The sequence below is a fragment of the Rhea americana genome, unplaced genomic scaffold (assembly GCF_003343005.1).
Source record: "Rhea americana isolate MKP2758 unplaced genomic scaffold, rheAme1 scaffold_53, whole genome shotgun sequence".
NCBI classification, from domain to species: Eukaryota; Metazoa; Chordata; class Aves; order Rheiformes; family Rheidae; genus Rhea; species Rhea americana.
Window position 1 is genome coordinate 350,153 of NW_028186679.1, and position 23,243 is coordinate 373,395.

A 23,243-nucleotide genomic window follows, 5' to 3' on the forward strand; every position below is an offset into this window, starting at 1 on the left:
CGAGGCCCAGCCTGCCGCGTCCCGCGCTGCGCGCTGCCCGACGGGGCGGGCTGCCGCGGCAGGCAGCGCGCCGCCTCTGCGGGGCCCGGAGCGCGCTTTTGTGTCTCTCTCCCTCTCTCTCTTTATTTATTTATGTATTTATTTATGTATTTATTTATTTATTTATTTATTTATTTTCAGCAAATATAACTCCTTGCAACAGAAGCAGTTCCCCACCTGTGGAATGGAAAAGACATAATTTTCTGTAATGTTTGAACGGAGAGTCGTTTATGTGGAACTTGTGGGCACATCTGCAGTATAAATTAGGCGTCATGTGACTTACACCAGCAGGTCCTCACTACTTGGTAGCCTCCTAGTAAGTYGGGGACTGTAAGTCATTACTGTGACCTTACTATCTTGGTTTTGTGCTGCAGGATGATCCCAAATACGAGGAGTAGACTGCTTTTAAAAYGCTGCGCTTTTACGTATGTGTGCCATAGAGCAGAAACTTCTGCTTCCTCCATGTGCCTGTAGTAAGTACCTAATTTTGTTCTGGCATCCTGTGACATGTCTGTCCTGAATCCATTGATGTGGAAAGAGAGAAACTCCTCCTCTTCTTTTCCTTTGAACCTGATCTAAAAAAGGAAAATGGTTTCATTAAAATTAATTGTGGGCTTGGGAAAACTAATAACCCAGACAGGTTCCTGAAAGAGGATACCTAAATTATGCTAGCATGAGAGCTGCTGTAATACATTAGGGGTGTGTTACTCAGCCTTAACCTCCCACTTCTTGGTTGCTGCCAATTCCACCCTCTTCTAGGCCTCATTCCTTCTCCTATAGCCGACCTTCTTCCCAAATTCCCTATATTTCCTTCCTCCGTTTTTTTCTCATTAGTCATCTTCACCTTTCTTGATTTTTTTCCACAGGCATTTCTTTGTGAATACACTGAATAGCGCAATTGAACAAGAACAAACTTGACAAAGAAGATCTGTATGTCTTGTATGGAGATTTGCCACTGCATCACCTGTATGTTTTGAGAAGAAACTCTGTGTGAACAGAGGTCAACACTGCTAGCCATCTCCCACATACTAAACTTATGAAGCTAGAACACAACTAGATTGAGCTGCAAGGAGTTACACATACTGAAAATAAACACTGAGGCCTAAGGTGAATTCTTTGCCCTGAAATTTTGTAATGAAAGTTTTGCCATTGACTCCAGCAGGCAAAGACWTCATATAGCCTATTATAAAGCCGGTAAAAACGGAACATAGAGCACTTGTCTCTTGAGGTCTCAAAACAGGTTCAGCTTATYGGCTCCTAGTGTTGTGGGAAGTGGTTTTGGAGATCAAGAGATGCCGCTTCCCTCCCTCTCTCTAATCAAGAACTAATTCACTAGAAGAGAAGCTGTGAGGGAACACAGTCCTGCAAGAGTTACTACCTTTTTAATGAGAAATAAAATGTAGTCCAGCCCATTTTTAGCAGTTACCAATCTCATGATGCAATCTTCCCAAGTATTTTAATCCTAAAGCCACTGACAAATCCTACACATTGTTGTCCTAAATTCCAACAGAATTTCAGCTGAAGTTTTATGTGGATAAGGCTTAAGCACAACAAGCTGATCGACTCTCTTCTAGGTGCTGCATGCCACATGTGCGTCCAGGGCTTTAGGAAAGGGCTTTGCAGAAGCTGTGGACCAGAACCACTGAATTTGCCAGCTGAAAATGCTGCAGGCAAGGACAGTGCTGGGCATTACAAGGGCACTCTCTGGGATTATTATTAGATCATTGGCCTCTGAGGCGAAAAACCTGCTTCAAACCCCTGTTCTGCTGTTTTTCTAGCAAAGCCTTGAATCCAGTTTCCCTTCATTCTAGGATGACCCAAGGACTCACYGGGTTATAGTCATGTTTTCTGTCCCCCCTTTCTTCCCATTTTTTCCCCTTATGGTTCAGAGCGTATTTAGCGATTTTAAACAACTTTCACAGAAGGAACTGTGGAATAAATAATAATAATAATTTAAAAAGCCTTGCTCCTGCTTGCTCCTGAAAACCCTCCCGCCCATTATCTGGGATGTTTTCRTGGGCTGAAGGGCCCTGGATGCCGAGCCCGACACCCACGCGGGGGCCGTCGGCCGGGGCCGGGCCCCGCTGCCCCCCCGGCCGGGGGCGGCACCTTTGCGCCGGGGGCGGGGAGGCGCCTTCCCTCGCCTTCCAGTAAAGCGAAATAGAAAGGCGGCAGGTGAGGGGCGGAGGCGGTCGCGCGGAGCCCCCGCGGGGCGTGGGGGGCTGGGTGGGGGGCGGCCGGCGGGTCTCGCTCGCTCGCCCCCGGCGCGCTGCGTGCCTGGGGTTCCGACGGGCGGCTGAGGAAGAAACCCTCCTTTTGGTGTGCTCGCTTGTTTTTTGAGGGCGTTTTCAGGAAGGCGGTATGCCATGAACTCCCTAGTGCCGGTACTGGCAAGCCTGCCGTCGGGGTTGGCGAGTTAACGTGCTGTTCCGGCTGGGAAAACCCTGATAAACCCCGGGCGCCTGCGCCCCCCTCACGGAGCCTGCACTACGAGCGCCGGAGCGCTTCTCTCTAAAATGAGCGTTAAACTGGTTCTATTTTTATTTTTTAAAGGGACCACGGTGTTACAGCTGCGTAGCCCGGCGTCCCAGCGTCGAGGAGGCAGGAGTTAGGGCTGCGGCTGGTGCGCGCTGTCAGGCTTGCGCGGAGCTCGCTGTCCCGAGTACGAGCCCCGTGCGCCGTCCGGGAAAGCGGCGCTTTGGTGGTGGCCGAGCGCAGCGGTGCCAGCCCGTGTGCGGCGCGGGCACGGCAGCGAAATCGCCTGCCCTGCTGCCAGGAGCAGCTCTAASCGCTGGTTTCCTGCGGTGAGATGTGGCTGGGGTTCCTCGGCCCGCTGCTGCTTCGCGACGCCGCCCTCCTCCTCCTCCTCCTCCTCTCTTCTCCTCTGCTGCTGGTCTTCCAGCTTGCTGCTCGGCGGACAGTAGATCACGGTGCACGAGGTGTTAGGTGGGCAGTTCCCTCATTGAACAGCATGTTTGCTGCTAAAATCRTTTAATCTCCAGCACCTGTTTTCCTTCCTAGTTTAACTGGCTCTGTATCTGCAGACTAAAAGGGAGATCAGTGAGTTGGTTCCTACTGGAAATAAACTTTCTGCCACTGTAAGCATTAGAAGTGCCCCCCCCCCCAAAAAAAAAGGCTGAAATCATGTGGAATTGAAATTGTTGATTTTTTTTGTTACTTAGCAGACTCTCTTGAAAGGGATTGTGTTTTTCAAGGGCTGTCAATAGTTTTTCTTAAAAGCAGATATTTTTGTCACCCCTGATGGTTAACTGCATGCAATCAGAGCAAAAAATTGTTTAAAACAATACAATAACTCTTTATACAGGTATATGATTATGTTGAGCCAAACTGTGCAGATTTTTCAGATGTTTTTAAAACTAAAAAAAAAACTAAAAAAAAAAAAAAACTCTTGGCACAGAAAAAAATCCTGCAGAAGCTCAGAGGAATAGCTATCCAGTTAACCTTATACCCTTTAATATGGCATATAAAGACATTTTCAAGCAATACTCTTCTCAGAAAAAGGCTTTTCATGGAAAAGCTACCCATGACAAATAGAGAAATAAGCTCTTCACGTGCTGCTTGTTCATGTGATGATGTTGAAATGATGGCAGAGGTGGAGAAAGGATCTTGTGCTTGATCAACTGATTTAAGTGCTTACATTTAGGGTTTTTTTCCCACTTTAGGTGAAAATAGATTTTTTTTTCATTAAGAACTGAAGTAAAAGGTACTTAGTAGCTTAAATTCTTCAGTCACTTGCATTGTATAGAATGATTTAGAGCATTATTAAGTGCCCAGTGCAGATACTAGTACAGAATTCTGGGGAGGAAAGGGAGAATGAATTCATTGCTGGCAAATGGACAACTTTTGCCAGTGTTGGAAATGTAATCCATAAATTGCTGCATAGTTAAAAAAGAAATCAGCTTTCCAGAGTCTAGAAACTATTCTCACTTTGTAAACATTTTGTATTTGAAATTTACTAGTTATTGGAGAAATGAAGGGTTTGTGCCTTTCATGCTTAAAAACAGCTGCAAAACTGAGAATAAGCTGGTTATAATCACTTTCTTCTAGTCATTCAGACCTTTCTGGGTAGTAGGCAACTGTTCAGAATAATGTTAGCAACATGCTGTAGTTTGGGAATGTTCTGAGGAATGAAGCAGAGTTGGCACTGATGGAAAGCTACATTTGGTCTAAACTGTACAGTTCTCTTATGCATGAAAATGCTTTTAAAAAGTGGTTTACTTTAAGCATGTTATTGACTTGTCTATATCCAAGGAAGGCTAGAACTTCTGCAGGCTCGTGTTCTTTTTCAGAAAGTCCCCTAGGACTTGTTTCTAACTTACCTTACTTTTCACATGCAGTCTTTTGGTTCCTCTTATGACTGTACTGAGTGTTTTCCCTCTACTCCCATTAATTCAGCATCAAAAAGCAATGAATAGAAGTCCTGCTGTGGAGAAAGATATAAATCTCTTTTATGAAAGAGTAAACACTTTCAGGCTGTTCTAACAGCCTCTAATTTGAGGTTAGAACATGAAAGTGGGATGCTACAGGTTAGAAAACATCCTTCACTCCTTCACTTCTGTTATTTCTTGCTGTCTAGGTTGAAAACCCCCTTGACCCCTCTCACCACCCCAAATACAAATTCTGCTATGTTAGTGCTAATGACTAGAAGTTTTCTTACTCCTGCTTCCCTAATGCTGGGGGTGTTGTTGCATTTGTTTTGCACTGGGTGAACTGGTGTATGTGAATGCTGGTGAAACTCATTAACCATGTCTGTCCAGGGGGTGAGGAGGGGGCATGGAGCTGCCCCACACTGTCGCCACAGGGCTTGGCCAGGGGCATGATGTGCCTTGGCCTTGTCGTGCGCCGTGTCTGCAGTTTTCCTGCCCTGCCTCTCCAACTTGCCGCACATGGTCTGAATTTCTTTGCCAAGTCAGCCACGTCATTTTACTCAGTTTTCTTCAGCGTCAGAGCTGACGTAAATACTCTCTAACCCATGAGAAATATGTGCCACAAAGGTTCGATGTCCTTGTGGGGAGGGTGAGGAAGATAGTGATCAAAACCACGGACTGCACCTAGGTAAACTGCATTGCTTCGTGGCCCCAGGGGACTGAGTCTGCTGTTCTTCYTTGAGACAGACAGATTGTGCTTCTTTCTTTCCTTTATTTATTTTTTTAAGTATCTTTTTTTTCTGGTTGTTGTCTTTTTGTCCAAAATAGGTGTTCGTAGTGGATTATGAAAATGGGAAATGAGAGCTCTTTAAATAGAATATGTTCTACTCACTTCTGCTAGAGGAAAAGGAGATTCTTCTTTGTTACTTGCAAGCATCAGACAGAGAGAATCATACTCAGAAGCTTATCATGGAAAAATTATTTTTCACTACTACTTGGAAATCTGGATGATCGTACGGTAGATTGATTCTTATTTGAGCTGTCATTTTTTTTTCTTTCTGCAAAAAATCCCCTATTATCTCAGCATTGTGGTTATTAGTTTTTTTTTCCATGAAGCCTGTGAAGCAAACGATCATATGAGTAGAGGCCAATCCTTCTGCCTGAGCAGATCTGCCATTACTTTGTTTTGCTTTTTTAATAGACTGCTACAGAACGCTGTGAAATTATCATCAGTGGTAAATACAAGTTCAAGATACATGACAACTTGAGGGATTATACTGAGACATTTTTTGATGTTTTTGTGTGATGTAACTGGGATAAATATAAGGTAAGCATTCATTAAAATTTGCATATTGAAAGGTATTTGTATAAGTATTTTAATGACCGACTGTTTTTAACTTGAATACAAGAACTTTTTCTGGCTCATGTTAGGAACCTGGGAGGGGAGGGGGCTTCTTGGGATGCTGAATCCAGTTTCCTGTAATTAAAGTCCTCTTTAACAAAATGGTCAAGAACTATCTTAAAAGTTACTGTTAGAAATAGTGAGGGCAGAGCAAACTGATGGAAACTGCTTCAAAAGCTCATTGCTCTTATGATAAGTCAGTTCCTAATTTTCTTCTTAATGAGTGAAAATTTCAGTTGAAGTCCTGTTCTGATCAGTAAAGCCCCCCCTAAAATGGGTGGTGTATTTCAGCTGGTATCTTGTGCATCATACAATGATACTAGCAGATGCTTTTTGCTACTGTAATGGTCTTGCTCCATGACTTTCTCCTCTTCGTGGACACCACATAAATTGCTCAAGAACATTTGGGGATAAACTTGTTTAGCATGCTTTTCTCTGTCATCCATTTCAAAATGATGAATCCACTCTTAGAGCAAAAGTTATTAGCTTTCCTGTTCCATTGCTTTCTATATAGTTCCATCCGTATTAAGCATGCTTCATTTTTGCCTAATCCAGCAAAATATAACTAGTTCATGCTTCCTTGTTTTGCCAACACCTCTAATGAAAATCTTTGATTAGGAAAATTCCAAGAGTGAATGACTGGGGATGTTCATTGATAACTTTCAAAAGAAATTCCACTAATAAAGACTTTGTTTTTTCCATCTCCTCTTCACCTAGTCTACTAATCATGACTTGTTTTTCATAATACCGCATACTCGTTTTAAATCTAACCATATAATGACAAGCTTTTGTTCTTGCTTTGCTGAAACAACTTTAGAGGAAGTGATTTCAGTTTTGTTTGTTTCTCTTTTGCAGGAGCGGTTTTGCAAAGTGGACAGTAATGGAGTATATGAGCACTAGTAGTGATAGTAAAGAAGAAATTGAGTTGTTGTTAACTAATTTAAATATGTCTGAGGTGATAGACATTATGGAAAACCTTTATCCAGATGGAGACCTTGCAGTCTATGAAGACAGCATAATTACAATGTGTGGAGAGGCAAATCAAAATGAAGAACGTGCAGAATCTTTATTGTTCTGTGAAAGGGAAGTTTCTTTGATGTCATGTGTGAAATATGGGACTGTGGAAGATTTGCTTGCTTTTGCAAATCAGGTGTCCAACACTGCGAAACAATGTAAAGGATGCCGACAGCAAGAATCTGGAATACTTTTGAATATGGTGGGTGTTCCCTCCCTCTCCCTCTCTCTGTCTAACTTGAAAAAACATTAATTATTGTTAGTTGATAGAAGTGATTCATGAATCTAAATAAAGATCACCCCCAGTCTCAGGAGTCAGGGCCAGAATGTCACTCCCTGCAGGAACATGGGGCTGGAAGGCACCTCTGAGGCCATCAAGTCCATCCCCAGCAATCTCRGGTACCCATGGTAAAAGGTCTTTTGTTCAGAAAAATCTCCTATACATCTGTCTCTTGGTATCCCTGAAGATTAGAAAACACTTTCCAACATTGAAGACAAACCTGAGACAGTTATTAAAAGAGAAAAAGCCGCAGCTGCAATGATGTACAGGAAGGGCTTAGGAAATGGTAAGGGTTTTCCAGTGCCTTGTGTCCATAAAGTGACAGAGTGCATTATGCAAAACTCCCAAGTAAAGTTTGAGGATCTATTTTAGTACAGTTGTTGTTGAATTCATTCACTCACTCTCTCTAGACAAAATATTTTTAAAAGTAGTAATACAAAGAGAAATGACATATAATATCAACCCTGACTTTCAAAAATATATACTATGATATACTGCTGCATGCTGGCATAGTTATGTTGTTTTGAGATATTTTCTTTTTTCCTGAAAATGTTTTGTGTTCTACAAGCCTCTGGAAGTTAGTGTCATTGTACTTCTGTTACAAATCAGTTGCTTTCGAAACAAAACATCATGAAATGAAAGTTTGTGCAAACACCTTTGTCCTGCTGCTTTAGTTCCTTAATGTATTCTAAATCTTAGATATCTTCTGTGCGGTGTGTTTTTTTTTATGTGAGCATTGGTTTGTTGTTAGGCTTAGTGTTTACTCAAGCGTGAAGTAGCAGAGTGTTGTTTTATTCTGACTTGCAGGGAGTATGGCRGTGTTGCAAAACAGTCAGTTTTTAAATTCTGTAACACTGGAGTGACGCTTACTAACATTAAATGTTTTCCATACTTAGGGTAGACACTGTTTCACATACTCGCGGTTGTTTTGCTTGCATATTACTTCTGTAGATGCATACAGTTGGTATGAACCAAGTATTATTAGATGCATGTGACCTATTGGGCAACTGAGGATTGGAGGCAGGGCATTACTTCAAGATACATCTCAGTGGGTACACCTGGACTGAAAGTAGTTATTTATTTAGGATCCAGCATGTGTTTCTGATTGCCTGATGATCCCCACTGACCATGCTGCAGCTCACATTTGAAGGGTTTTTGAGCACACAAGCTGAATTTAATTGAAACTAAACTGGGAGATGCTCTCCAGCCACAAACGAGCATTTGCTTCACAAGGCTAGCGGCTTTTCAGGCTAGAAACTGGTCCAAAGTAAACCTTCCTGAAACGTGAACGGTGTGATATTGGTGGCTCTCTTTCACTCTGCAATCTGCTCCGATCGATCTGTGTTATTTACCAGAGCAGATAGAGCCCATGTGGCTCAGCTGCCCTCAGCCCTTCGAAAAGCAGACGTTGCAGGAAGGATGCGCAGGTTTTTACAGGCTTTGCCTTGGTTCTGACAATCCAGTGGGAGGCTCATTCCGCAGGTCRTGAGCAAAATAATAAAATAACCCTCCCCCAGACCCTTAACTGTTCAGAATTTCTGAGAATTAATTTTCTTATTCAGGTACTAGTCACAAATGATAGTTTTAATTATCAAGTATTTTGCTAATTGAAAAACACAAAGGTAATTAAAGCACAGGGAGGTGACGTGCATGACATCTTAGAAAGAAATTTAAAAACAATACTGTAACCTTTCTAACAGCAGGAAGCAGCTGAAGAGTTGAGTGCGTGAGACTGTGTAAAGACGTGGAAGGATWAATATCCTTGACCTGCATTTACATTTCTTTGAGTAAAGAATCTTGATCAAGCAGCAGTAAGCAAGTTAACAATGTTCTGTATGCTAGTAATACTGTATGTCTTTGAATTTATTAGAAACATATTCACAAGAAATGTTATTAATTCTTGTAATGTTTCTTCTAAAGACTTAAGAAATAGAAAAACTAAAGCAGTGCTAACATTGCAGTAGTTAGGGAGTTTGGTCCATCTCTGCCAGGCACAGAGGGAAAGAGCTGTTTTAGAGGAAGATTCAGAGCAAGAGACTCACTTGGGTGCCCTGAATCGCTTTCAGAGGAGCCTCCTCACCCTGTTGGCAGTACGGACAGCCTGAACTCCTCACGTTGCCTGCCGAAAGCAGGCAGTGTGACTCCTGCTCCTTTCTGAGCTACAGTGTACCAGGGTGACAGGCTGGCTGGTAAAATCGCAGCAGACTTCTTTCGCCCTTTAGTAGGCAGCAGAAATTCTCGTACAAGATGGAGAACGAAGATGTGCTCCCCAGGGAGTACATGCAGTGTTAGGAAATGCTGAAACTCTTGCTCACATCATATAAGGTAGCCTGTGAGTAACAGGTATGTGGCGTAACAAGTTAGCAGATTACAGGAAGAACAAACGTGCAGGTAAACCTAATAACGAGGGGGGGTAATTTCATTAGCCCTGCTGCTGTTGTTGTTTTGAGACAATTAATTGCAACTTACACTTTGCGCGTGAGTCACTGGAGCGAAACGTGGATGCCTGCGCGGTGAAGGAGCGCCCCACCTCACATGCTGTTCCCATTTGCTGTTTCTAAATAAAGTCCGCTGAGCAGGGCACGTGCATCCTACACGTATATTGTTGGGGGGTTTTACTACGTGCATCAAATTAGCACTGGAGTAGCTTTAGCTTCAATGTGTTCAGTGCTTTTTTTTTTTTTTTTTTTTTTTTGCTTCGCAGATCACACCCAAGAATGGACGCTATCAGATTGACTCGGATGTGCTCCTGTTTCCCTGGAAGCTGACCTACAGGAATATTGGCTCCGACTTTATTCCTCGGGGAGCTTTCGGGAAGGTGTACCTAGCCCAAGACAGAGAAACCAAGAAACGAATGGCATGCAAACTGGTATGTTAGCTCAGTGGTTTTATCTCTGAGCAAACACCGTATGACGGTCCCCGCAGCGTATTTTGAAATTTGTCAGTGTCGAATTCCATTGTTAGCTGGTTATYGCCTTGGTTTTGTTGGCCTGCCAAGGCCAGTAAAGGTAGGAAAAATGTTCTACAATTAATACTTGGACTTGCGCATTTTTAACTGTTCATTTGCTTTCCTTGCTCGGGTCTGAGACTGCAGAGTTTCGGGATCCTGACAGTAGCTGGAAGTATCTGTTGCTGCCCCGGGGGCAGCCCTGGGGTACAGTCCCTGCAGCCCTTGCTGCGGTGAAACACCAGCGTGAAATCCTGTCCCCGCTGAAGCTGATATCAAAACCCTGTTGCTGCAGATGGTTTTAGGATCTCGTCCTTTAACTGGGGCCTTCAAAATTAAGTTTTCTTTATTCTAGTGCTGTTAAAGTCCCTAAGMGCTCAGCTGACATGCAAGTCTCCTGTCTTGGGCCCCAGCTGAGCAGAAGGCTCTGACACGGCTGAAGAAAACTGCTGAGCACCCTCCTACTTTTCTGCAACTCAGCATTTTGTTCAAAGTGCTATGCTGAATTAAGTAGAAAATGTGTAGGGCTAGTAAAAGCTCAGCTGTGGAACAGTGCTCGATATTCTAGCACACATGAAGAAGCATTTGCACTCCTTCTGTGTGTGAAGGAGCTGGAGGAGACGGTTGTATGTCCTCTTCCTCTTGCTCCCAGCATAGCCACGCAGCAACAAGTGCTACTCCTGCATAACGCGTCGCAGAGTAAAAGCTCCCTAATGTTTCTAGAAGTACAAACAGTATTTCTCATTATAGTGAAAGTATTAGACTGTTACCTGGTTCACAACCACAGGTCTGAGGGGAAGGAAATAGAAGYGTGATCAGTGACCTTTCTGTCTGCAAGCGAGCACTGCCTGGTGGTGTTTTAACACTCTGCCATTAGTACTTTTTAAAGAAACACAGTATTGCCGAGTGCTCGTTTAAAAGCAAACTTCACTTCACGTAACACACAAAGCAGCGTTGATCAGGATTTAACCGAGGTCCCTAGTGGTCCTGAACATGGTCAGACTGTGCTGAGTGCTTCTTTACTGCAAGTACTGCTTCGTGTGCCAAATGAGTGTCGCGTTCTCATGGAGCAGATGAGTTTGCCCAAAGCTACTTGAAAAAGCAATAGGATTTTTATCTCCTTCACCAGGAAGTTTGCATAGAGCTTTTGCGTAACCACTAGATTTTGGCGGGAATAGCTCTTGCTACATTGCTTTTTCTGGAAGATTGCACTTTTTCTTTGGGCATGATTCCAAAAACTGTCAACTTTGAACAGGATGTATCTGAGTTGGAAAGGAAGAACAAGTAATAGGATCAAAATTAAGGTTAATTTTAACAAGTGGATAGAGGTGCTTTGCTTCCTTCTCCCATTTTAGTCTATAGGAAAATTAGTACAGTATTAGTACAGTACCTGTTTTTGGACCTGCTTTCATGTGGTTTTGTTTCAATGTTGTAGGTCCCAGTGGAACAGTTCAAACCGTCAGATGTTGAAATACAGGCCTGTTTCCGTCATGAAAACATTGCTGAATTATATGGTGCTATTCTGTGGGATGAGACTATCCATCTGTTCATGGAAGCAGGAGAGGGAGGATCTGTCATGGAAAAGCTGGAGAGCTGTGGGCCTATGAGAGAGTTTGAAATCATTTGGGTGACAAAACATATCCTGAAAGGACTTGACTTTCTCCACTCCAAAAGGATTATCCACCACGATATCAAACGTATGTGTGTTTCATTTCCCAGGGTGTCCCACGTTGGTGTGGAGCTCCAGTAAAGCCTGGTGTCACAGTAGGTGCCTCCTGGGCAGGGAGGCAAGGAGAAATGGGATGATGTTCAACAAGCAGCATCAGGTTCTTAGGATAACAGTTGTTTATGCTTTCCATTAGTTCACTTCAGTAGACGTGCTRTTTGGAAGTCATAGTTCCTTTGCAGCTCATGAGCAACTCAGTTTGAAATAAAAACCTAAAGAAATCATAAAACCTATTGATAATTTTCCCTGGAAGAAGTTTCCCTCTTCCCTGTAAATTTATCTTGAACGTTGCTCTGCTCACCTTCCACTTTTACCCTCTTCTTGTGTTTGTGTGTGACTGGCTGTTCCTCAGTTTGTTTCCACTTTGGAACTAAATATGTAACTTGTTTCATTGTTTTTTTCTCTTTCAACAGTTGCTGCAAATTTTAGTATATGTTCAGTCAAAAAACAAAACAAACAAAAAACCTACCCCTCCAGGTGTTAATATGTGTGAATATTCAATAATACGTTGATGTTACACCTAAATTTAATAGAGAATTATTGAGTAGGTTTAAAATTTAATTTTATGTGTTACACTTAATATTAAATCCTAGTTCTCCAAGCAACCATCCTTGCTGCAGACAGATAAACCCCACCTGCCTTTTCAATAGCAGCGCTTCTAACCAAGATGTTTATCTTTTACAAGTTCATTTTTGCTAGACTTGAGGGTTTAAATTATAAAATAGAAATATTCAAATTGAAATGCTACAGTAAATAGAAGATGATTATATCAGGAATTACAAAATTTTGATCTTTGTTTTAGGGTTTTTTTGGTTCATATAGATCAGTACTTAGAAGTAAGTCTTTGAAAGTCTGGCAGCTATAAAACTGAGTAATTTTCAGTTGTGCCTTCTCACATGTAATAAGTATCTTTCATATTAATTTATAGTAATTGGTATAATAATGGAGTTAGTTAAAAGGTTCCAAACCAAATCAAGAAAAAAACCCATCCTGTTACATCTAGATAGTGGATGAAAGAGCTGACGTGCTGGGAGCTGGGAAGACATTAGCGCCTTTGAAGTCTACAGGCGTTTTTCTGCATTGTTGCTGCTGCTGGCTTGGAAGGCTAGAAGCAGCTGGGGCTGGCGACCGCTGCGTCCGTCTGTCAGCAGCAGAGCCGGGGATGCGAGGTGCTGAGGCACTGCACCGCTCTGAGCGGGCAGAGAGGAGAGGAGGAGGCACGGCAGAAGAACTGAATTTGAAAAGAAACAGAAAGGCCTGTAGTCAACAGAGGGAAAAGAGAGGCTTATTTTCATGTCTTGGGAAATTTTGGAAAAASGTGCTTTTCAAGCAAGCAGGGATGCTGCTCCTTCTCTGTTGCCCAGAGGACTCGATGGAAAAGGCTGTGATCCAAACCTCTCTGCTCTTTTGCTGTCCATGTCCTCTCCTATTGGGTCTCTGTCCTGCTGACAAAGGGGGATAGTGAGGATTTCAGCAAGAGAAGGATTTCCTTGAAATATAGGGGGACTTTTTGCTCTTAGGAGTAGCTCAGAGCTGCAGCTTGTTTTAACCATTGGATGGGAAGCTGTTAAATCATAAGGTTATTTGCTGGGGTTGGGGGGACCTAGTCCAAAGCTTACTAAAGTTTGCRGTAGCACATCCACTTGCTTGAGGGAGACTAGAATCAGCCTTGGGTATTTTCAGTTGTGGCAAAAGGAAGAATTGTTGGATACCTTTCAAAAGAGCTGGCCCTGTTAGATAATTCAAGTTCTTACTGTTTCCCAGACTGAAGRTGGAGCTGAGTGCAATTTCAAATATACAGCAGAACTCGTTGCCTTTACGACAGTGTTAYGTTTTGCATCCTCTTGCATGTGGTRCTTAAAATTTTGTATCTTTAAAGTTATGTCTAAAATTACAAATGTATTTACATAGTTTTGTAGCACCTGGAGAACAAACTCTGAAGTAGGCAAATACCTGAAAGATTATTTCAGGAAACAGGACAGCTGAAATCAAAGTCTGTTTTCTTTCCACTGTAAGGTGGGCAAGCTTTTGCATATTATGTTCTTGGTAAACAAAATTCACTTTTAGAAGAAAATATTTTTTGCATTTTTTTTTTAATAGTGCAGAAGGTGCTTTTTGCGCACACATGTACAACTAGACTGTGGGATGAAACTGAATGTGAAAACATTTGAATGTTCTTTTTTTTTTTAATTTGCTTAAAGAAAATTTTATAAAAAACACAAATAACTATCAAGACAGAAAATGATCCAATTCCACAGTTTCCTTTTGGGGGAGCGTTGTATTTTTGTTGCATAACTTGGAGACGTCGTTTGTCCACGGCTTCCAAGACAGCAAACATCTGTGAATTTCTCAGGGCTTACGCAGGGCATTATCTTCGCAAATCTTTGATCAGGCATACAGCTGTAAAGAAAGCCTGTGAGCGCAGAGTTGTGCCTTAGGAGAGATTTATGAAGGAAAGTGAACTAAGCTCCTAGATACTGCTGAAACTCAGCGGGAGTGAGGAAGTCTCAGTCTTTATTGCTTTTACAGCTGTAGTTTAGCTTCTGTCTTTAGACTGAGCCACTGTTGCTGATACGTGAGAGAGGCTGGTGTCAATGCTGTGGAGGGGCTTGAGTTCTTATTTAGTTTTGTCTTTGTTTAAATTATCAGTATAAAGAAGTCTCCTGGTGACCAAAAATTATGCCTGCTTATAGCAAGACCTGTGCAGCGTTCAGTCAGCCTTGGAGACCAAGATCATCATAGGCAGGCAGAAGACTAGCTGCGTTGGGAAAGGATCTACCAGTCTTCTAGCTTCTAGCTTCCTCCCTTACCCTCAGCTTTTTTTTGTTTGTTTGTTTGTTTATCCCCCTTACCTTTTTTAATTAGGAAAATGACCACATACTGGTTCTCCTGTTACACAAACCAGTCCAATTTGATTTCTAAGATACAAATTATGTAGAATGACTGTGTTGGCTGTAGGAATGGATTGTACTAATCTCCCATTTCAGACTAACATCTGAATGAAAGAGTCGTGTTGTAAAATAACTTCCCCGGAGACTAGAAGCTAATGTACTGTCATTTTTGCTTTTCTTTTAGCAAGCAACATTGTCTTTATGTCAACAAAGGCTGTTTTGGTGGATTTTGGCCTAAGYGTTCAAATGACTGAAGACATTTACTATCCCAAAGACCTTAGAGGAACAGAGGTAAGAAGCTGGAGGGACAAAAATCCTTCTGTTGCTTCGCTACAATTGCWGTGATGCTCAGCCTCAAATTTGAAGCTAAAAGGTAGATGGTTGAGCAGAAAAATTTTATAATAATTTATTTTAATATTTGTTTTAAACTTTTGATCATCTCAGATTTTAATTTTCAACTTGCTGAATTGCGAATCAGGTGTTATATTTTGAGAGCACTATTACCTTCTCAATAGTCCCATTTATTAATAATAATTAAATCTGAAGTCAAGGAGGAAATTGGGATCCTCTCAAGCCAAAGGCAGGAACAGCCCTCTGAGGAGCACTGTTTGCAGTGAATCAACTACTAGCTGAAATCTCTTCAGACTGGAATTTGTTCTTTGCGCTATCAAAGCTTTCTTCTGAGATGTCAAATATGGGCTTGGATGACCAGTTCAATGCAGTAGTTGGACTCCTTTGAAAACRCAGAAACTGCAGACTTGTGGGTTTCATCCCTTAGCATTTCTAAGCTCTGTTTCCTATCTACGTAAACCCTCCTGTTCTAGGGGGGTTCTGTACTGTGCACTTGATGATCACCTGGTGAGATGCTTAGACATTACAGTGGTGGAGGTGAGGACTTTTTGAGTATCTGTCATGGTTTGGACCCTGAACATGCACAGAGTTCCTGCACGTCACTGAGGCTACTGTCCCTCCAGAGCATTTTCCAGGTTTGAGCTTCAGCAATTAGCTTGGCTAGCTGCTGCAAATGTGGCTTTGCTTCCTTTTGCCAGAGGAAGTTGGTTACAGGAAACATTTCAGTTGAAATGCTGGCACTTAACATTTTGATAGCCTTGCATAGCACAGGCATAAGCTTAGAGGAGGTGCGCTTATAACTGACAGGAGAACATTTCACTCCTCAAAAAAGCAGGGTAAATTAAGGTTTCACAGAATGTCAGGCTTGTTTTCTTATTTGGTTTTAAGATTTTTTGGGGAAAATATTTGAACATTTGTTTTCACTGGCTTTCTAGTCAGAGGAGTATAGAATTTCAGCTGTTTACTGTACTGGAAGTAGCATGCTCTCTGGCATTTCACTTGTGCTTTGATTTTATGTGCTGTTAAAGAGAATAAGCAAAATTGTGGGAATGAGATGGAAGCCCTGACAGGGAATTTCCCAAGGTTGGAGATGTGTGTAAATAGAAAATTTCCAGGTTTATGGAGCAGACTGATGATGATGATCCACTCTTGGCTCTTGRGGGCTAGGCCAAGTTCATGTTGGAGAGCACAACTGCAAAACACTTTTTCTTCCTGCTAAATGAAGACTATGACTCTGTACTGTTGAGTGCCCAAAGTCACGTCCTCAGAAACTGGATAGTCCACACAATCCCTAAACATACGGGTACATGATCTTTGCTTTCTCTAGGAAGAGGGGCGGTGTACAGAGGTAGTTAATTCTTGGAGTTTGCACTCCTGCTGTTTTATGGCAGCATCACAAATCAGAAGTGAGGTTGCAGAGAAAGGGCTGGAAAAGGAGATTTTTGAATGTCAATTGAACACTTCTAGGAACATCATGCAGGCTACCCTATATTTTTTTTCTGTTCAGAAGAATCTCATACTATGCTTCCTTCTGATCGTCATCTTCCTCTCCACAGTGTGCATGTCTACTATTTGGAGAGCCTAATCTAGTCACCCAGACATGCCTTCTTAATCTTTGATAGCACTGTCTTTCTCTCTTGATTTTCAAAGTGAGATCTCCACTGCTAAGCCGAGGTCCTCTGAGCTTTGCATCTTGCATTGTGCAGCCTTGAAGTGGTGTGGCTGTCCAGGAGTGCTGTTTCTTTTTGCCCGTGGCTGTGCAGATGACCTGTCTCTTACTGCCATTCAGCGTCATGCCTGTGAACTACCTAGCTTATTTTATGTTAGATGATGGCTGGGAAAGGCTTTCACGAAGGTAATGATAGTGGAAGTTATCTTTCTCCTGTGCATATTCTTGCGCTGAGAGTTTAGGATTTTCATTCACTCCCATAGCAAGGAAGGGCTGAGGGTAGTGAACCTGCTTTGTGGTTATGAAAATGAATGGGCCACAGTGCGGGACAGAATGATGGAAGGACAGTTAAATTTTTTAGTTTGTGTAACATGAAAGAGCTGGGTTTTCTGAACAGCGTATGTACAATGCACACACATGATGCTTGTGATGAAAGTGCTCTGCAGGAAATGCTTTTTCTAGGCATTTCCTACACTTTCGGTTATGCTTTTGTCACGCTTTCGGTTATGCTTTTGTTACTGATAAAATGCGTAACTTCCATTATAAATGTTCGAGGGGAAAAAGTTGTCCACTGAGGTCAATGAAATATTGAGGGCATGATTATTTTCAGAAATGCTAACGTAAAACTAGTACAGCAGGAAGAAAGTTTTTAGCTGGATTGTGTCTCTGGTCTGACTGGTAGAGGAGAACTAGTGGCAGCAGAAGGAAGGAGTGTGGAGAGGAGGATATGTGGGAGCTGGACTGCCTGCTTTGGCAGCAACACAGCCCTAGGTCAGTCTGAATCAATCTGAAGTCACAGCTTTGGTGCACATTTGATCTTTGCTTCTGTCCCTCTACAATCAAGGTGTACCTTGACAGTTTTTCACAATCTGGCTTTCACAACCTGTCTGCAGACAGGTTCTTGTTTCATCCTTCTTCCTCAAGAAGGCAGCTGTTTTTTCTCTGTACAGTTACTTTCACTGAAGTTGCATTGTGTGCACTAATTACTTTTTAAAAGGTAGAAATTCCCTTTTTTGCTCACATGSAGCAAAACAGGTGCAGAGAGACTTTTTCTGTCTCAGCTTTGAGGAAAGCAACAGATAGGAGTAAGTAGCAGATGCAGGCTACACTTCCTGTGTAAAGTTCTAGTTGTAGATAGGACGTGTGATTTACTGGGATATAATACTTGGAATTTGCATGAGCTCCACAGCCATTCTCAGTCTGTAGTAATAAGCACTCAAACTATGTGGTGATGATTTAACTTCCTGCCCTTGTCTCAGTTAATAGCTTCTAATATGATTCTTTGTGGCAGGATGACTTGATCTAATCAAAGTTTTGTTTGGATCTTCTAAAGGGAAAACAGGTGAGGGAAAGGTAGAAGCCAGAAGCAAATATGATGGCTTGCTAACTTAGTGTGCTGTAGGCTGTGCCAATGTCATGTTGAAACCTCCTGCCTTTGCCAGGGGGTTGTGGCGGTGCTGTACAGCGGCGGGGAGTGCCTCCTGCATCCTGTCCGTCTGGTTCCCTGCAGCTTAAAAGCAAAGCTGCCAGGAGCCGGAAGGGAATTGCCTTGTATACCTCCTSTGGATTTTGACAAATCTGACCACTTCAGTGAAGAGTTTGGATGGAAACTGTAGCTTGTCTTAGGCAAGATTGGAATTTCTGGTCAAAAAAGTTTGGAAGAGGGACATTTGCCTTAATAGTTACTTTAGGCATAGCCTAGTGGAAAGGGAACACAGGAAGACTTTAGAGACCTGGTTTTCAAAATATATGCTGCCTGAGACTTGACTTGTGCCTCGTTATTCTTTTTTTCTGGAGTAATCCCYAAATGTATAGTTTACTGGATAACAGGAAGAGAGGGACAGAGTAAGAATGACAGAAGGGAGTATATCTGTCCGCTCTTTTGTAAGAGTTGCATAATTGTTAATATAACCGAGATTTGAGTTGTGGACTCCTACACCCCARCTGGGTGACTAGTGGCGGAGTCATCTTCTCACTCCTTGGTCTAATGAGTGCCCGTTTGTTCATGCAGAATGGAGCTGCGCCAGCAGGGCCCCACCACAAACTAAACCAGCGATTCAGGCAGCTCCTGTGCKCTGGAGGGCTGTGAGGCTCCTGCTGCTGGGCTGAGCAAAGCAGAGCTGTGGCTTGAACCTCAGCATCTCACAGCTCAGGGAGGTCTCRGCCACTGAGCTGTGGGGAAGACCTAGAGAATGAGTCTGTTCTGGTGCCAGACTATAAAATTTCTGAGACTGCGATAATGTGCAGAGCGAAAAATCAGTTCTCCAGCTGCTGCTTGGTCCTCAGRCTGCAGATACTACTGCGATTTGTCTCTTCAGATGGGGGATTCTCGGCTCACAGAAGTAACGATTGGTCTTTGCTATTTTCCCCAATTGATTAATCTSTTTTGACTGTTCTTCACAGATTTACATGAGTCCTGAAGTCATTCTCTGCAGAGGCCATACGACAAAAGCTGACATCTACAGCATGGGAGCTACCATTATTCATATGCAAACTGGCATCCCGCCCTGGGTGAACAGATACCCTCGGTCTGCATATCCATCYTACCTCTATATTGTAAGTGTCCTTAGAAAAGCCAGAGCCAGTTTCAGTGGAAGGGTTTCCTGTTCTCTTGTTGGGAAAGCTTCTGTCTTATAAAAGACTACCAAAATATGTGTCAGAGAGATGATATCATCTTTTTTGCTTTGGGGGAGGGAGGGAAGAAGTGGGTTTTGATCGTTTAGTGGAAGACAGAGGCTGAGCAGGAGTCATCTTGGTAGTTTGCATTACAATTTACAGGCCTTGGTTTTCTTCAGGGACAGGGTTAGAACAGTGTGAAACTTGATTGTAACAAGCTCATCTGTGCTCTGCACTTCTGTTTTTCTTAGAAGTTACAGATTAAAAACTGGAGCCAGGCAAATTTGAATCTCTGCTTCATCCGGAGTGGTGCAGAGATCTGGCGAATTTACATTGCAGCAAGTCTGAGACTTACTTGGAGTTGTTCCAAGTTTTGAAATTTTTGATAAAATCTGATAAAAAGTGGATTTTGCACAGTTACGTGTTATGTTGTAATTGAATATCCCTATTTAGAAAGGTGACGAGTTGTAAGTGGGGAATTTCCAGACCACTAATGTGGTTATCTGTGACTTCCTCTCCCATTGCTCTTGGAATAGTTGTTTCAATGGATCTTTTTATTGCAACAGATACACAAACAAGCTCCCCCCTTAGAGGACATTGCTGAAGACTGCAGTACTTCCATGAGAGAGTTACTAGAAGCAGCGCTAGAAAGGAATCCTAATCACAGGCTGTCTGCAGCAGACCTGCTGAAACATGAAGCCTTGCACCCCCCGCCAGAGGAGCAGCCACGGTGCCAGAGCCTGGACTCAGCCTTGTTTGAAAGAAAAAGGCTACTCACAAGGAAGGAGCTGCAGTTGCCAGAAAACATTACAGGTAATGGTATCAGCCAGCTTTACCTTACACTTTTTAAATTTTACTTTATTCAAAATTTGATTTGGCTAGGTTTTTAGAAATAAAATAAACTCAAAAGCTGCTGGAAAGAGACCGATAAAAATCTCAGTTAGATGAGATCAGACCCAGAGCTCATTAAGTGTTATGCAAAACGCCCATTGACTTCAACAAGACAAGAACTTTGCCTGAATTCTGCAGCTACAGAAGGACTGGCTCATGAAAAAACCCTGGCAGTTATTCATGATACTTCTTCATGAAGTGTAGGTTGCTGTCACAAAATTGCCTTAATTCTCYTCAGTGCTAATGCTGTTTTATTATTAACGGTGGTTTATTTCTTAACAAAAACAAAAGCCCCAACAACCACTGTCCCCAGCAACAAAACCGTCACTTTTTGCCTCCCTAAAACCAACCAAACAAAAAGAACCATAACTGTAACGATTTGGATTGTTAGGAGTAAAATACAAGCCATTTGTCCTAAAAATCAMTGCAGGATAGAATGCAGTTCCTTTGTGCATTATTATTRTTTTTTATTWTTTTTTTTAAATCAGTGTGTCCTTGATGATATCAAGTCCAAGGGAAGTTTCATGCCAGCTACCTGTTAACAGGCTTCAAAATTCTTTTCTCCTACATCTAAAATTTGTTGTGAGTCTCCTGGCACAAGGCATTTAAAGATCCYAGACAAGTGGTGTGTTTAACTGTGATAATTTTTTGAAAAGATACCTATGCAAAGTTCTTGGTGCTTTAATGCATAATTGTCCTTGCAGTTGCAATGAACCACTTAACATTTAAACTGCTCTAAATGTTCTTGCCTATAATGGCATTGCTTTTCTGTTTTTTGCCTTGTTGGGTGCACAGCCTTTTAACCAGCACAGGCCATCTGAATCAATTCTTTTGAAGATGAAAGAATATTTGGCTGTTAAGCTGGAACTCTAATTCAGGTGCTTGAGATTCCAGCACACTCATTATACAAGTATTCAGGGGAGTTCTGCAGTTGCAGAGGTTTATTCAGAGCTCTGATAATGCATATGTTCATTTACAAGAAAAAAATCTGAGACTAATGGTGTCAGACTTGTTCTGTATTGTCACATCTAGTGACACAAAGAGGATGTCTTTAGTCTAGGTGAAAATTCCCCCGTAATGAAGGGGAATTCTCAACTGTCAGAGAGCTAGCAGAGGGGTTTTGTTTTTTGGATTTTTTTCTCTTTTTTTCTTATACCAAACTCTCCTTTGGCACTGTGGCTCAGTGGATGAGAAAGCTCTGCGTAACTGTCCTAGATGATGGAGAGATTTTTAAAATATTGAACAATCTTTGTTGTTTTCAGTAGAAAGCTGCAGTTGGTTTCTCCTTGCCTGGAGCTATGACTTGATGTGGCATCTTATGTTTTATGTAAGAGGTTTCCAAAACACAGATAAGTAAAAGCAAATATGAAGCCAGTTATTCCAAAAATATCTGCAATTATTAAACTGAACTAATGTAACTGTTTGTACAACAATGACATGTTTYATCTCTTTTCTTTTTAGATTCCTCATTGTGTACCGGGAGCACGGATGAGTCAGACCTGCTAAAGAGGCAAAGATCACTCTACATAGATCTTGGAGCTCTAGCTGGTTACTTCAATATTGTTAGGGGACCACCAGCATTAGAATAAGACTGACTTGGTAACGGTTTATCTCTGCAGGTCAGAAATGGACCTCTACCTCTTAAAACTTGTTTTTAAGACTTGATTTTCAAATTTGTACATAAAAACATTGCCATTGTAGGCTGTAAAATGTGAATGGTGTTTAATTGCACAGATGATTAAGCTAAACCCTTAGGGGCTCTGATAAGCTGATCCCAAGCAACAATGTTTGTGTGTCTGCTGGGACAAACAAGAAGGCAGAAAGAACAGTGTTGGGAACATCTTAATCTGGAGAATCTTCCTGTGCTGGGCCTGCACTTTCTTAAGACTTATTATATGTTTGCAACTATTGCCCTCAAAAGAAGTTGAGCGTGTGGGCTGTAAGAGCTGGCCCATTTGAGCTATCCTTAGTGAAAAATGTCCAAGAAGTCTTTGACTTAACTCAGTTTGTGGTCATTCTCAGTGCAAATCAGGGCCTCCCTTAGGCTGTGCTAACTTGCTTCAGCTGACTCTAGAGCCAGAGACATCTGGAGCCAAACCCTCACTTGGTTACAGATGTGTTTTAGCTTTGCACATTCCCTGGGTTCTCAGGGCTGAGTTGGGTGCTCTACCCTCTTCTGCCTGGGCAGAGGGAAYCCTTCGCTGGCTGTTCTTTGCTTCAGGAGAAGCACAGCAAGCCAGCTCTTGCAAAGCAAGGCAGGGGCTCCAGCTGAACTCAATGTTACAATTACCACAAGGATAATTTGGGTAGTGTTCAAGGGTAGAGCAAATGTTATTTCTTATTAGTARCAGTGGGCAAACTCCAGACTCTTGCTTTTAATGCTTTAAAACTGTACACGTGTATAATTGCCTTGAGTGCTATGGTTTGGAAGTGTGTCATTAGTGACAAGCTGTGTTATGTTCCTATGGAAATGGAATTACATTGTTCTTATTGTGCCTTGTACATTTGAAACACGAAGTTTTGGATGATAGTAAAACTATGTAAACTGCATAGTTCTGTACATCCCATGGGATGAGAACGTAAACTTTTATAAAACTCCCTTTGATGCTTAGGATGACTCTTTTTAAGCATTTATGTTAAAATGGCATACTATGTATGTTGTACACTGAATCTTTTCTGAAGCACGGTTTCTTTTTCATATATCTATTATTTAATACTGCTCCTGACTAACAAATGATCTTAAGCAGATGATTTCCAGTTTGATACTGATATGGTCAAATGAATAAATCTAGCTCAGTGCCTTGAAGTGTGGTCAGTCTGTCCTTTAATCTTTGAAAACTGAGGAGCTGTGACAGTATTTGTGCCAACCTCCCCTGTCATGGCCCAGGTATATTATGTGCATCATTCCATATTTTGGGGAGTTGTGCAAAAGTCAGTACAGACGATGAGTATTTCTGACAAAAATCTCATTATCAGACTACAACAGGATTTCTAGGATGCCTGAATGGTGGACAGTGGTTGAGTGCAAC

General features: G+C 42.1%; 1 protein-coding gene and 1 long non-coding RNA gene across 4 annotated transcripts; one reads left to right on the top strand and one right to left on the bottom strand.

The window, feature by feature from the left end:
- Positions 1 to 2,562: 2,562 nt before the first annotated feature.
- Positions 2,563 to 9,666, bottom strand: LOC146588224 (uncharacterized). The gene is made up of 3 exons (XR_014897453.1): positions 9,593 to 9,666; positions 4,380 to 4,483; positions 2,563 to 3,084 (listed from the first exon to the last, which is right to left on the bottom strand). It is a non-coding gene; the product is annotated as an uncharacterized LOC146588224 (long non-coding RNA).
- Positions 4,782 to 23,020, top strand: MAP3K8 (mitogen-activated protein kinase kinase kinase 8). Of its 3 annotated transcripts, none has more exons than XM_085318269.1 (9): positions 4,782 to 5,445; positions 5,544 to 5,754; positions 6,685 to 7,045; positions 9,828 to 9,992; positions 11,506 to 11,767; positions 14,872 to 14,978; positions 19,111 to 19,263; positions 19,890 to 20,136; positions 21,676 to 23,020. In XM_085318269.1, the coding sequence occupies exons 2-9, from the start codon at positions 5,720 to 5,722 to the stop codon at positions 21,801 to 21,803; spliced, it is 1,458 nt and encodes a 485-aa protein (XP_085174395.1). In that variant the 5' UTR covers positions 4,782 to 5,445; positions 5,544 to 5,719; the 3' UTR covers positions 21,804 to 23,020. The 3 variants fall into 3 exon arrangements, with proteins under 3 accessions (XP_085174395.1, XP_085174394.1, XP_085174396.1); XM_085318268.1 differs by having other exon boundaries at positions 4,782 to 5,115; positions 5,256 to 5,754; XM_085318270.1 differs by having other exon boundaries at positions 5,330 to 5,445; positions 5,629 to 5,754.
- Positions 23,021 to 23,243: the final 223 nt, after the last annotated feature.